This window comes from Telmatherina bonti, assembly GCF_933228915.1.
Source record: "Telmatherina bonti genome assembly, chromosome: 7".
NCBI classification, from domain to species: domain Eukaryota; kingdom Metazoa; phylum Chordata; class Actinopteri; order Atheriniformes; family Telmatherinidae; genus Telmatherina; species Telmatherina bonti.
The window spans coordinates 24,421,032-24,435,117 of NC_136625.1; the positions used below are offsets into that span (position 1 = coordinate 24,421,032).

The window sequence follows — 14,086 nt, forward strand, 5'->3', positions numbered from 1 at the left end:
AGCAACAGGGGGCAGAGAGAGGTGTAGAACAGCATGGGGAGGGGGGAGTCTGTTTCTCCACTTGGGATACAGCGCTGCAGCTCTACAAGGTTCACAACAATACATTCCCTTGCATAGATTCTTGTGTAGTGGAATGGACTGGAAACATTCCCCGCTTGATTCTGGAAAATTGAAACCGACTGAGGTGGAATGAGGGAGAATCGTTACAGCTGTCAGATGTTGAAGACCCTTGGTCCACTTTGAAATACAGCAGAAGGGTTTGGGGGGAGTTTGGTCCGCACCAGATGCTCCTAAAAGAAGGAATAGAGACACCAGAAGAGAGTTATAGCAGCAGTTTTTAAATGATCAGTGATGAAACAGAGGGCAGCAACTGTGGTGCTGTTCCTGGACCCATGAAATGAGAGGAGACCAATCGGACAGTGCCATCACAAAGCATCATGTCTGCTGTCAGGACACAAGCAGCCCTGACTGTGTTAGCGTTTCCTTTTTAGTACTGTTCTGCTGATGAAAGCTGTTCTCAAAGCCCAGCCAGACTCCATCTATCTGGTCTGACCTCTAAGAGAAACTGAGATCTTCTGTTTTTTGTACAAGTTACTTTTGTGGATCAGCCAATGAGCATGAGCCTAAATATTTTAGTAATTATCTGTAAAGTGTAGAGATTATTATAAGGCAATCAGCATGAGTCTTTGAAAGGTTTTTAAGCTTGTGAACCCCACACAACCCTCTGAGTTTGACATCAGAGGACTGTGTGGGGTGGGCCGAGGGGGGTAGAGGTACAGCAAGTCAGATTGGTGTGTAGAGTGTTTTTACCTCCACCCTGCATTCACACACACTCAGTCTTTTTCTGCTCTGTGCAGCAGAGAGGCCAGCCTCTCTCCTAAATTAGATTGGTGCCAAACAAGACTGCCACCCGGTGCAACATTGCACTTGAACAGATAATCCATCAAGTGATGCCCCCCCCCCCCCCCCCCCCCCCCCCACTTCTTTTTCTCCCTCGTTTGTCATCACCTATCTATCACAAGGTGCATCTCCTTCCTCTCACCTTATCTTTGCCCATTCCTTTCCCTCAACCCCCTCTTTCCTCTCTTCTGCTCTTTTCCCAGGCTTTCAGTCCTGCCAGTTTGGCACAGGACTGTGTCTCTGTGGTGTCTGGCAGCGTGGGAATGGGAATGAGCTTCAAATGAAAGAATAGAGAGATGCAAGCACTCCTATGTAAGTCCAAAACTGATTGTAACTCATTTTATAAATGAGGTCCCTAGAGTAGAAAACCAGATCCCAGCTCAGGCCTCTTCGACTCCCTCATCCTCACTCCTGGTTAACTGGAGCGCAAGAGAAAAATGGGTAAAAGGAGGTAACAGGAAAGTGGATTTTAGGATGCATTGTCCCGACAGGCGACCTAATCCTCTTTATGGAGTTTTAAACCATTGTGAGCAGCATTTTCATCATCACTCTATCTATCTGTGCCACTGCCATAAGAAAACACGGCACCATTACGTAATCTCAGGGGGCCGCTGCCTTTAAGCTGACTCTGGATCAACTAAGAATTTGTCTTAACAACAGCTCCTGCTGAGGTTTTCTATATGCATGTGAAAAGTGCTCCATCGTCAGCTGTTTTGTCTTGTTCATCCCTGACACACACTGCAGATTATACAGCCCATGCTCACAAATCTGTTTGCCTTGTGTTGCCAGGCTTGATTCCTAACACACACGAACTGTGCACACATTTAATCCAAACCAGCTGGGTTTTAGGTTTAACAGAGGTCCTTTCTCTCAGCCTCTCACTAGGATGCCTCAAATTAGGTTTGCAAGTTTGGAGAGTTCAAGGAATTGCAGCTTCCTCATCATTGAAAGTTAGTTGCCTCCATGCTGCCTGTTTTATGTTCTGATATGGCTTTGATCTATTGAGGTGGCTCCATCTGTTCAGAGTGTAAGAGCAGATAATTTTACTAACTGATTTGAACAATAATTACCGCTGTATGGCTCTCTCCATTGTCATCAAGAACAGATCGATATTATTTCAGCAGAAAATATGGAACTTAACCGTTGTATCTTTACATGAACAAGCACAACCAGTGTCTTTGAATTAGCTCTTGTGGTCTGCATTGCATAAAGTCATTTTGTCATCTGGAGAGGGCATGCAGATCATCCATCACAATGTAAGAAAGCCCTCGCTGACCAACACCAGCCCAACGTACCATGACCCAGTGTAATGCATGCTGGCATGGGATGAGTAATGCTTGGTCAGACACCTCTGCAGGGGGCTGGAAAGTCAGTAATGAGTTGGCAGTGAGTGGGCTGTGCTGGATTATCTGAGATCAACTTGATCCTCTGCCAGGCCAGTTTTTGCTACACTGTTGGACTGAGTGATGAAATAGTTGAACATGGACAAATGCAGAATATACATGCAGTATGTATGAAAAATATCCACTCCAGCGGTACAACCATTTTCACCGTATGTGCTATGAACTGGGTCAGTATTATTATTAGAGTCTGTGTCCTGTCATTGACATCTTTCACTTCATGACCTCTATCATCATCACACAGGATACCGAGGGACAAAACAACTTCAAAGAGCAGCACATGTTCAGAAAATTATGCAAATAAGCAGAGGGGTTATCTTAGTTTATTCCCATACATTAATCATTCTTTGTGAGTAGACTAAAGTTAGGGCACAACAAACAAAAAGCACTTTTCTAGTCCTTCTATCCTGACAGGCTACCTACTGGATTATTGAGGCAGCTGTTGCAACACGAACAAACTACCTGATCCGGTCCAGTTAGAACAGCCCCAGCTCTGTGCTGGCAGATGGTGCTGAGAGGGGTGGGTAGGGAAGGGATGCCACTAAACCTCTGGAGATTCCCGAAAAATGCCTTGTTAACTGTCAGACAAGGTAGTAAGATAAGTAAAGCAGCATTCAGGTAGATGAGAGAAAAAAGTGGATATAGGTTTCTTCCAGTGGTTTATCCCCATATAAAACCAATCGGATGACTTCTCAGCTTCCTCAGCAAATCCTGACACTTTGCTGTGGTTAATTTTGCTGCAAATATCCAATTGAATTGTAAAGCTGTGTCTTTATATACCTTCTTTTGTCTCTAATAAGGCTAATTGCACAAATCTGGGGCAAATTTTTCTAATTCAGCTTCCTTGAGAAAATAATATGCTGATTGCTTTCAGTTGCCATTTATATTCTGTGTACATTTAGGCTATTTGCTTATTTGCTGTTTTTGTATACTGGCCAGAAAAAAAGCACTTTAACCGTGCAAAATTTAGACTTTGGAGTGGATGAAAAATAAAGAACATAAATAATTCCTGAATAAATTGTGTCAACAATTTGAACTACTTTTTGTACTTTGAAAATAGAGTTTGCATGAGGCTTAACATTTGTTAAGAGGCACTGATTTCTCTTACAGTACAATCAGAGATCACTTCCTCTAAATGTAAAAGTTACTAATTGAATTAAGTGGCAGAGTATTTCCTTCTTGCAATGATTACAAATATTTGATTGGCAGAGGTCAAGTAATGTTCCCAGTAAAGCAAACAACAGTTAGAAGACTTAATCATCACCGTTTCTCATCAAGCCAGCTTTATTCAGGTCAGAGTAATGAGTGTAGCACCAGTAGTGTTACCTAACGGAGCACATGGCCTGTTTTAAACAGCTGGGTCACTTTCAGCTGCTTTGGGACTGAATGCTGTATCACTTTTCTGAGATGCCCCAACAGCAACAGGCCTCCTGGGGGCGAAGATGACTTTCAGAAGGAGCAAGCTGCAGTTTAAATCCGTAGATCTTCCTATCAAGTCTTAACAACCTACAATGTGTAAAAATTACGAGGCCAAAGAGGCAGTTCCATGTCCTTACCTCTCCCCTGGTTGTTCCACTGGGCTCAGTCCTCTCAGGCAGGATGCTTTGCTGGAGGCTGGAAGGGGTTGATGAGCTGCCGATTTGTGGGGCAGTGGGTGTGTGCCGAACAACAGGTGGAGGTTGTATGTTGGAGGCAGCAGAAGGGAAAACGTACTCCCCTTGATGCATGCCTGTGGACCTGCTAACCTCCCCGCTGTAGGCAGCCTGGTAGCTTGTCTCACGTGGGATGTGGGTGGCCTCTGTTCCTGGGCTAGAATACTGAGCAGAGGGGTTTCTCCTTGCACTTTTGGCTGGTTTTGCCCCTGTCCATGGCCTGTACTCTTGCCTAGAGGGGGAAAAAAATATATCAGTAAAAGTTCAAACCAGGCTTGTTATTGAGGTAATGTCTTGCCTACTTCATGCACCATCTCCCATAGCTGACTTAAAGGGAGCACTCTTCCTATATTGACCATTAGGATCAGTCTTACAGGGAGTTGCATACTTCATACCTAAAATAGAAAGCAAGCTGAATCAAATATTTATATCTGAACCCCCCTCACTGCATTAATATGGAATGTCTAAGAGAATTATTGATCACCCTACACCCCCCATTTCCATACATGCAAACTGAGTCAACCTTGGAACTCTGAACTATAAATACATTGAGTCTCATTAGGCATCACTGCAGACATCAGCAGCTCGGTTTTTTTCCACTGGTCCAGAGTTCTGACTGAGTGGACAGCTCCTCGTGCTGAAACAAGTGAAACACATACCTGTAGGAGCTGGTTTTGCTCTCCTCCATCACCTGCTGCTCCCCCCATATGTGCCCCTTGCCCCGCTCCTCTCTGTCGGCTCGGGTCTCCCCTGAATGCGCCTGGACGTGGCAACTGTTCACCGGACTTCCCGAAACAGTGCTCCCCCCGTTACTAATCCACGGGAAGTTCTCCTTCCTGGGAATGGGCCAGGGTTTGAAATCCTGTTTGTACTGAGTAACGCTGGTGAAAGGCACTCCGGGCGGCTGGTAGTCCTCCCGGGGCTTGTAACTGGGCTCCTTCCGTACTCTGAAAGATCCACGGGGCCCCGAACCGTCTGTGTGTGCCTGAGGGGAGCCTTTGGCACGCGGGTCCGGAGCAGAATAGTTATTCCCAGGCGCGCGCTCCGAGTCGGAGACCTGTTTGGTGACGGATCGCACCTCCTGTTCGGCGATGTCCGAGTAGTTTTGGATAGTTAGCGGGACGGAGAGGTCGGATTTGTCGAACTGGTTCCAGAAGCGAGCCAGGCAACACACTCTGCTGATGCACGGCCAAGCCATAACCCCCCTCCTAACTGTTAGACTTACTGAGTGGAGAATAGGAAGAAAGGCAAGCAAAGAAACAAACAAAAAGAACAGAAAAAGAAGAGAAAACGGTGAAAAGAACAAGGGTTACATGCGGACACAACCTCGTCTTCCCTCCGCGGCTGCTTGTGGGAAGCTGAGTGTCCAGGAGCCCATGTCAGCAGAGTGCCAGCGGAGATGAGCCGGTCTGTCGGGGACCGTCATTGAACATCCTCTCACGTGGTCTGGGATAGTGTTTCCACTATGCAGAGGAATCTGACTCAAATTATTCTCTGCACCTTCAGCCAGATCCCGGCTTCTGCATCAATCTGAGTACTCCAAAAAAAAAAAAAAAAAAACCTCTGAGAAAGGGAGAGGACCTATTTGTCTTCGCTAAGTTCCAAGCTACAACCAGACCGCCTGGTTCCCATCTGCAAATCTTTAAAATGATTGTACCCCAAGTGTTAGAGTGAGGTTACATAACTATGATGCAGTGGCTACCCTACGTATAGTATAGGCTACAGTAAAGGCACTGTGCTACTTTCAGCTTTAACGCACTCATTTCTGGAGAACTTGTGGAAAAGGACGCAATATGAGGCAGCGGCCCCTGGGTGCAGAATCTTTATGTCTTCCATTCGCTAAACATGAAAGCAAACCTCAAACCGTTTAGATAAATTGTCTGATTCATGGTCATATGACCGTCATTTCACTTCAGTTTGTTGTTCATAAAGTATTAGATATTATGTAGGCTACTACTCATTTGTGTTCAAATAAATTTGAAAAAATGTGAATAAATTCATATATCCTGTTTTGCCTGGGTCATTTTTTAATCATAGCTGGTTGTTTTGCACCTCTTTAATGCCATTCCTCTCTCAGAATATATATATATTTTTAATCACTTCATCCTTTTGGTCACTTGCATGATTTCATACTTTTAATTTGTATTTAATTTTATTCAGTTTCGCTTTTTTTTTTTTTAATGTGCATTTCACCTGTTTATCCATGTGTACAGAATTAATGTGTCAAAGTTAATGCTGTATATAAGTCATTCTATTAATTGTATAAAGTATTTTACATTGCCTGGAAAAAAGAGAAAAAAAGGGCACAAATGTGTGCTTTTAGCTTTGATTACGACACACACTTGCTGTGACATTGCTTCTGTATGCTCCTGCAATGTAACAAGATCTTATATTAGTGATGGGAGAGTCCAACCACTGCACAAAGCCTTCTCCAGAACAAGGCAAGGCAAGTTTATTTGTAAAGCAGATTTCATGTACAAGACAATTCAAAGTGCTTTGCATAAAACATTAAAGGCATTACAAAAAAAAGCATAAAAGAAAATACAAATAACAAAATCATAATAAAATCATAAATTATATAAAAATAATTAAAAGCAGAATTGATTAAAAGTTACTGTGCAGATGCCATGCATAGGCGCATGAGAAAAGAAATGTTTTTAACCTGGATTCAAAAGTTTCTACATTTGGTGAAAGTTTAATCTCCACTGGCAGATTATTCCACTTGTTTGCAGCCTAACAGCTAAATGTTCTCCATGTTTAGTCTGGACTCTGGTCTGGACTAGTTGACCAGAGTCTTTGGATCGAAAAGCTCTGCTTGGTTTATATTCTCTGAACATATCACAGAAGTATTCTGGTCCTAAACCATTCTGGGATTTGTAAACAATCAGCAGGGTTTAGAAATCTATCCTGTGATTGACTGGAAGCCAGTGTAAAGATTTTAAAAATGGTGCGATGTGTTCAGACCTCTTAGTTCTAGTTAAAGCTCAAGCAGCAGCATTCTGGATGAGCTGCAGATGTTTAATGCTCTTTTTAGGAAGTCCTGTTAAAAGACCGTTACAGTAATCCAGTCTGCTGGAGATGAATACATGGATGAGTTTCTCCTGATCTTTCTGGAAGACTAAACTTTTAATTCTGTTGATGTTTCTCAGTTGGTAAAAAGCTGTCTTAGTGACAGCTTTGATGTGGCTGCTGAAAGTCAGATCTGAGTCTATCAACACTCCAAGATTACAGACTTGATTGGTGGTTTTGAGAGCTCGAGTCTCCAGGTGTTTACCAACGTTGACCCTCTTCTCTTTGCTACCAAACAGAATAATCTCAGTTTTGTCTTCATTTAATTGAAGGAAATTCTCTCTCATCCAGGTGTTTACTTGCTCCAAACACTGGCACAGTAAGTCTATTGGACTGTGGTCCCAAAGATTCTTAATGAGGTTCAGTACTGGACACTGTGGTGGCCAATCCATGTATGAAAACGATGCCTCGTGCTCCCTGAGCCACTGTTTCACAAATTGAACTTTACAAATAGTGGAATTTGTCTGTACTATCACGGAAAAAAAACTAATAGATGGAATAACCTGGTCATTCTGGACTAGACCAACTGCAGCGATCCCAGATCATAGATCTGCCCCCACAGGCTTGTACAGTAAGCACTGGACATGATAGCTGTATCTTCTCATCTGCCTCTCTGCTTACCCTGATGAACCCATTACTCTGAACAGGGTAAACCTGTACCCGTCAGACCACATGACTCTCTTCCATTGCCCCAGATTTCAGTCTTTACGCTGCCAATAGCAAATTGAAACCTTTTTCTCCAGTTAGACTTACTGATGACCTTTACATTGTTTGTGTAGAAATGCTCTTACTTTCACTATCAAACGTGGCCCGGGTTTTATGTTGTTTTTTTTATTATTAATTTCACCAAACATTTAAGTGATTGCTTATCGCCAACATTCAGGATTTTTTTCCAACCACATCATCCTTAAAGAATATATTCTTACAGTTATTAAAAACACTTTTGACTGTTTTTAACCTGATTTTAGAAGTCTCCACAATCTCCATGTTTGATGCATGTCAGTGATTTGATCCTTAAAAAGACTAACATCTTTGGCCACTGGATATGTCTTTTAGTGTTGTTGTTTAAGAGAGGCTTCTCATTGTATTATTCATTCATTCATTCATTCATTCATCTTCCTAACTGCTTAATCCAATTCAGGGTCACGGGGAAGCTGGAAGCAGCAGTATTAGGGCAAAAGGCAGGGTACACCCTGAACAGCTCGCCAGTCCACTGCATTGGCTGGGGTTAAATAACTAGCTGCCAGCTGCAAACATCCATACGGCAATTATCCAATAGGCTCGTAACTATTTACATGGTTAGATCCAGGAGGTGACTTTTTTTTGGCCAGGCAATGTGTATGATACTGAATTCTTAAAATAAGAAAAAAGAAACAACTTGAATAACAAGCAACCAAAGATGTTACATGAGGAAAATAATTTAAGCTCCTTCTGTTTCAGTGTAGACTTTTTTTTTCAAGTGGTATTGGCTTTTCTTAAGACCTTAACTCATTGGGCCATCGTGTTCCCTCTGAACCTGATCACTTAAACAGAAATCTCACAAAGAAACAGACTTTTCAATAAGATTGTGGGGTAGTGTGTCCAAGGTTGAAGATTAGACGTAGACAGAATCAACAGTCCTGGAATTTCCTTAAAGATGAACATTTATTTTCCACGAATTATCCATTATATAGTTTAAAAGATCAGGGCAATCAGTCACTAGTTTCATATCCTTTTCCTTCACTCTCTCTCCTCGCAAACACCCCAAAACTGATTACTTATATACTCCAATAGACACACACCTGATTTTGATTTAGCTTAAACTAGTTCCCCATATCACTATACCCAGCAACCTTATTCTACACCAACAATAATAAACAAACCAAATTCCTAAACAAACAAAAATACACAAAAGGAATACCAGTTCTAATACATTATTTCAAATAAACCCTCACTTAAAGAAACTACAGAAGAGGAAATCCTTCACTTGGTTTCTCCCAATCACCTAATCTAGGAAGTCCCTCACACCTGCAATAAGGACGTGCTGGGTTGGCCATTTCCCAACACCTATCCTGCAAAGTGGAGTTAAACAAAGAATATTGTTAAATGATAACACAATGAAAAATCCAACACAATGCAAACACTAACGACCGGGGATAGTAAATGTAGCATGGTTACCTGGCAACACAAATAACAGAATAAAGTCAAAGGAACAAATATGAGAAAAGGTCAATGTTAGGGACAAGTGGTGAACAATTACAATCTCACCCACTTTGTCACAAAGATATACTTGGCAAGCTATTGAGAGTTTGTGGTGGAACAAAGTGAAAGTCGACTTAAACCTGTGAAGGATTTACAGTATGTGGATTTGTTCATGTACTGCACCTTCATAGCATCCTTCCAGATGAAGCTATAGCAAAGTGCAATATTTTCTCCTTGATGACTATTTATCCATAGTGGTGAAGCAGCAATAAAAGAGACAATCCCAGAAAACATTTTTACCAGGAATATGTGGAGAGTTAAAGGTGATTGCGGTTCCACATGTAAAATGGGAGATGGTGACTTGTGATGAACATGCAACATTTGCGCTTCTGTCTTCTGTAGTTGCTCTTAGCTTCACAAGGAGAGTAAATAAAACAGTTTATGAAACATTCAGACGAGTTTGATACAGAAAAAGCAGTCTGTTGATGAGGATGAATGTATTCCCGCAGTAAATACATTATCTTTAGGTTCTTTCTACTGCTGTTCACACCAATGTGCCTTTGGCAATAGAGCAAAAAATATAAGCAAAACAGTCAGCTGAAGCAAATTTCCCAACAACAGAGAGTGAAATGGTGTGATTGTGTTCGGTTTATTGGTAAATTTCTTGTTGCAGCTAATATTTTCTTCCAAAAACAAAACAAAACAAAACAAGAAAAGAACAATGTGATACTACCATCTGCAGGGGGAAATGTGAAATTACTCTTGCTTGCAGAGTTCTTGTGGGTCTGCGTATGTGCACTCTCAAATACATCAACTTCTTGGTTAAGCGTGTTTTTTGGATGCATAATTTCCCAAAGGTGAGAATTATCCAAACATTTTAGTGCTGTTCTAGCTGCAGTAAGCGACAAAAAATGAGTTCCACCTGATAACTTACAGATAACTACAGTATTTCATCTGCTTATGGCGGCCATATACTCTGAATGAATCATTGACACACAGCAGTCACTCTCTGATCTTGCTAATGCTGTAATGCTAATTTGATTAACATTAAAAATTTTAAGAAGAGGAACCCAACTTAAATAATCGTTTTTCATATTTTTGAGTAAATAGGTACAAGTTGTACAAAAATAAGAACTATATTTTATGATGTTATGAGGTGGGTTCTGCCCTATTTCTTGACATAAGTGGTAAAATTAAAATGAACCAGTTTAAGAAGTGATTTTCCATATGTTCGTCTACCCTATTGGTTATTATTGCCTCTCTGTTTATTTATCATCCATCACCTTCCAGTCAAGTGGCACATGTATATAATAGATCTGTATTTGTTTAGTGAGTCTTGACCATCATTTTGCATCTTTTTGCACATCTATTGGACTTTGCTCTTAAAGGTCCAGTGTGTAACAAAAACAAAGGATAATGACAGAAAATAATTGTGTGCCATTAAAAACTGTTTTTATGTATTTAATTAAATCAGTTTTGTTTTTATTCTATGGGTCATTTATATCTACTTCCTGTGGATCCACATTTACGGTAGCCACTAATTTTACTATGCTGTTTTTGAATGATACGCAGCTATTTGCTAAACTTTGAGCTTTAAAACTGCAGTACAGCCTAGATTTGATACGTACTTGAGTGCCATTTGAGGTAAGTAACTTTTCAAAAAGCACATAGAATAAAAAAGTAGGAATATAGATAAGTAGTTACCCTTGGTAAAGTCATCACTGCACCTGAGGCCACAGGATCCACTTGCCGATGAAAATGTTTATGTCAGCAAGAATTTTGGCCACTGACTGCTACATCCTTTTACAGCTGTGCTTGGCATTTGAAGTAATTTCTATGCCCATCTTCACCACTAGATATCAGACATTTTTACAAATAGTATCTTTAAGTAATTTCTAACTCTTATGTTGCAGTGTTGCATGTGCAGACTTTTTGTTCAGTGTGTGTTCCCCCCAAACATTTCGCCTGTCATTGCATAGCTTTTATCTTGCATCATGTCAGTTGTACATATTTTGAAAAGTTCTTTCTGTCTTTTCTGGTTATTTCGTCTCTTTGCAGGGATTTTTCTCTGTAAAAGCATCAGCCTCTCTTGATTTGCATTATGTGACCACAATACATCTGCTTTGGTTATATTGCCAATCTCTTTGACAGGTTTGGCTCTGCTTGCAGGATTTTCACTTGGCATTTTCTTGTGTTAAATTTGCATTTGTGTAAAGATGTTTTGAGTAATTTTTTGCTTATGTTGTTGTGCATATGTGTTCATGTCAATGTCTCTCTGTAGTAATTCAGTTAAATTTCCAAAAAGAGCAGTTATTATTCAAGCAGAGGCTCAAAATATGCTCAATACAGAGTCCATACTGTTGTAAGCTGGCGTTAAGGATCTTGCCTCAGGTGATATATGGAGATTTTTATGCAGCTATAAAAATAAATCCCCCTCAATCTGCTGAATGTTTTTTTTCTTTTCTTTTTTTTTTTTTTTGTAAGTGTACTGGAAGAGGTTAGACTTTAAAACTATCTTCGGTCTCTGTGGCTTTTTGAACCACAGCAGACCTGCAGTGCTAAAGGATGTTTAAGCTTAGTTTTGGGTATGAACTCGTACATTAACACCTGCTGAATGAGGCATCTCAAGGTAACATGATTACATGTGTATTGTCATTTTTGGAAAAAATTTAGAATAATGAAGCTATTCATCTTGTTGCCATGAGCCATTAGTATTTAGTCGGAAGTATTTATTTTATTTTTTTTGTGTTTTACAACATATCTTAAATCTTCAGATCTGTGCAACATTTTGGACACTTCACGTTGTTTTAAATGTACTTAACAAATAAACTTGACCTTGAAATTAATTCCTGAAAGTAGAATCCTGTTTTTATCTGAAAAAAGTTTTAAAATAATCTTTTAAAAATACTTTGTAAAGCATTCAGATTTTATTGTTACCCAGAGTGAGACTCTTGATTTGAGCTAGTTTAGATCTTCATCCTGAGTCACAATTCAAAATTAATCTGGAATAGATTGAATGTTTAAAGTAAGTTGCAAACTGTTTTAAAATTATAAGAAATCTTTTTTAAATAAAAATGCCCAGACAAAACCCCCTTTCAAGTTATTCATATTATACAGTCTTGCAGATTTTTTTCTGCCCTCTACAGTCAGAAGTGAAAAATCACACTATCAACTTAAATCTCACTGTCCCTTAATTGTAACTCCAAATTTAGCTGCCCTCAGTTATGTCAGTAACATTATACATCTATGACAATTAACCATATTTATTGTTCTCATTTGTGATGCAGTTATATGCAGTTCCAACAGCTGTTACATGAATGTGTTGACTGAGCAAGTAATGGAGGGAGTGGGAATCATGTCATATAGTAAAAAGAGCTGCAGTGGAATGTAGCAGTAAAAACCACAGGTAAATATACGTTTACATATATATCTTTCCTTTTCCCCCCTAATTATCTATTTTTACCAGAACTAAGGGAGTATGGCTACACATAGCCTGCTAGACATAGCTTTTCTGGTTAAAGATCATATCAGTGGAATTTATCTTAGCAGGGTGGAAATGTTTGATGCTTCTCAGACTGCTTAAAAGAATGATATGACTGTCTGTTGGCTCTGTCACATCATCTACAGCAGGGCTAATCATGTAGGGCTGTAGGGCACTAATAAGGGCTGCAGTCCTGCTGGTTTTCAGTGTGTCCCTGCTGCCACACATCTGAATCAAATCGATTGTGCGGCACTATAGACTTTCCATTAAATTTGAGTCAGGTGGTTTGGAGCAGAGACACATTGAACACCTGCAAGACTGTGGTCCTTAATGGGCTGAATTGACTAGCCCTGATCGCTGATCTCTATAGGACGCACAATCATATTGTCAAGTAGCAAATATTGTATAACATTATGCTAACGTTGGGGTCAATTCAACACTATAAATCTATATAATTAGCTAATATGTTCATACATGTTCTATGGACTGATTAGCCTGCACATTCATTCATTCATTCATTTTCTGAACCGCTTATTCCAATTCAGGGTCGCGGGGAAGCTGGAGCCCATCCCAGCTGGCTTTGGGCGACAGGCAGGGTACACCCTGGACAGCTCGCCAGTCCATCGCAGGGCCACACAGAGAGAGGAACAACCACTCACGCTCACACTCACTCCTAGGGGCAATTTAGAGTAACCAATTAACCTAACATGCATGTCTTTGGACGGTGGGAGGAAGCCGGAGTACCCGGAGAGAACCCACGCATACACAGGGAGAACATGCAAACTCCACACAGAAAGGCCACTGACCAAACCCCTCCCCAGGCAAGGATCAAACCAGTGACCTTCTTGCTGTGAGGCCACAGTGCTAACCACTGTTCCACTGTAGCCTGCACATGTTTTTCTTTTTAAAAAAAAAAAAAGAATTTATTATCCTAATCGCTTCATCTGATGAAAAAAGCTGTGGGAAAGCTGGAGCCTCTCCCAGTTGTCTTTGGGTGAAAGGCAGGGTACACCCTGGACAGCTTGCCAGTCCATCGCAGGGCCACACAACCACTCATGCTCACATTCACTCCTATGGGCAGTTCAGAGTAACCAATTAACCTACCATGCAAGTCTTTGGACAGTGGGAGAACCCATGCATATACAGGGAGAACATGCAAACTCCACACAGAAAGAGCACTGTCCAAGCCTCGCCCCAGCTGAGGATCAAACCAGAAACCTTCTTGCTGTGAGGCCACAGTGCTAACCACTATTCCACTGTGCAGCCCAAATAATGAGCAGTACAAAGAGCTTTGCATAAAACAACAGTTATTAATATCAAATTAAAATATTTTTCAATCAAATTACAATAAGCCTTCACAATAAGTTACACATTCAGATACAATAACAAATTGCATAAATTAA

At 40.7% G+C, this 14,086-nt stretch overlaps 1 protein-coding gene across 1 annotated transcript; it reads right to left on the reverse strand.

Annotated features, from left to right (window-relative positions):
• Nucleotides 1–212: 212 nt before the first annotated feature.
• map6d1 (MAP6 domain containing 1) lies at nucleotides 213–5,150 on the reverse strand (the record flags this gene model as incomplete). The annotated part of the gene is made up of 3 exons (XM_079243227.1): nucleotides 213–290; nucleotides 3,857–4,184; nucleotides 4,612–5,150. The coding sequence occupies 3 exons, from the start codon at nucleotides 5,148–5,150 to the stop codon at nucleotides 213–215; spliced, it is 945 nt and encodes a 314-aa protein (XP_079099353.1).
• Between the last annotated feature and the right edge of the window lie 8,936 nt (nucleotides 5,151–14,086).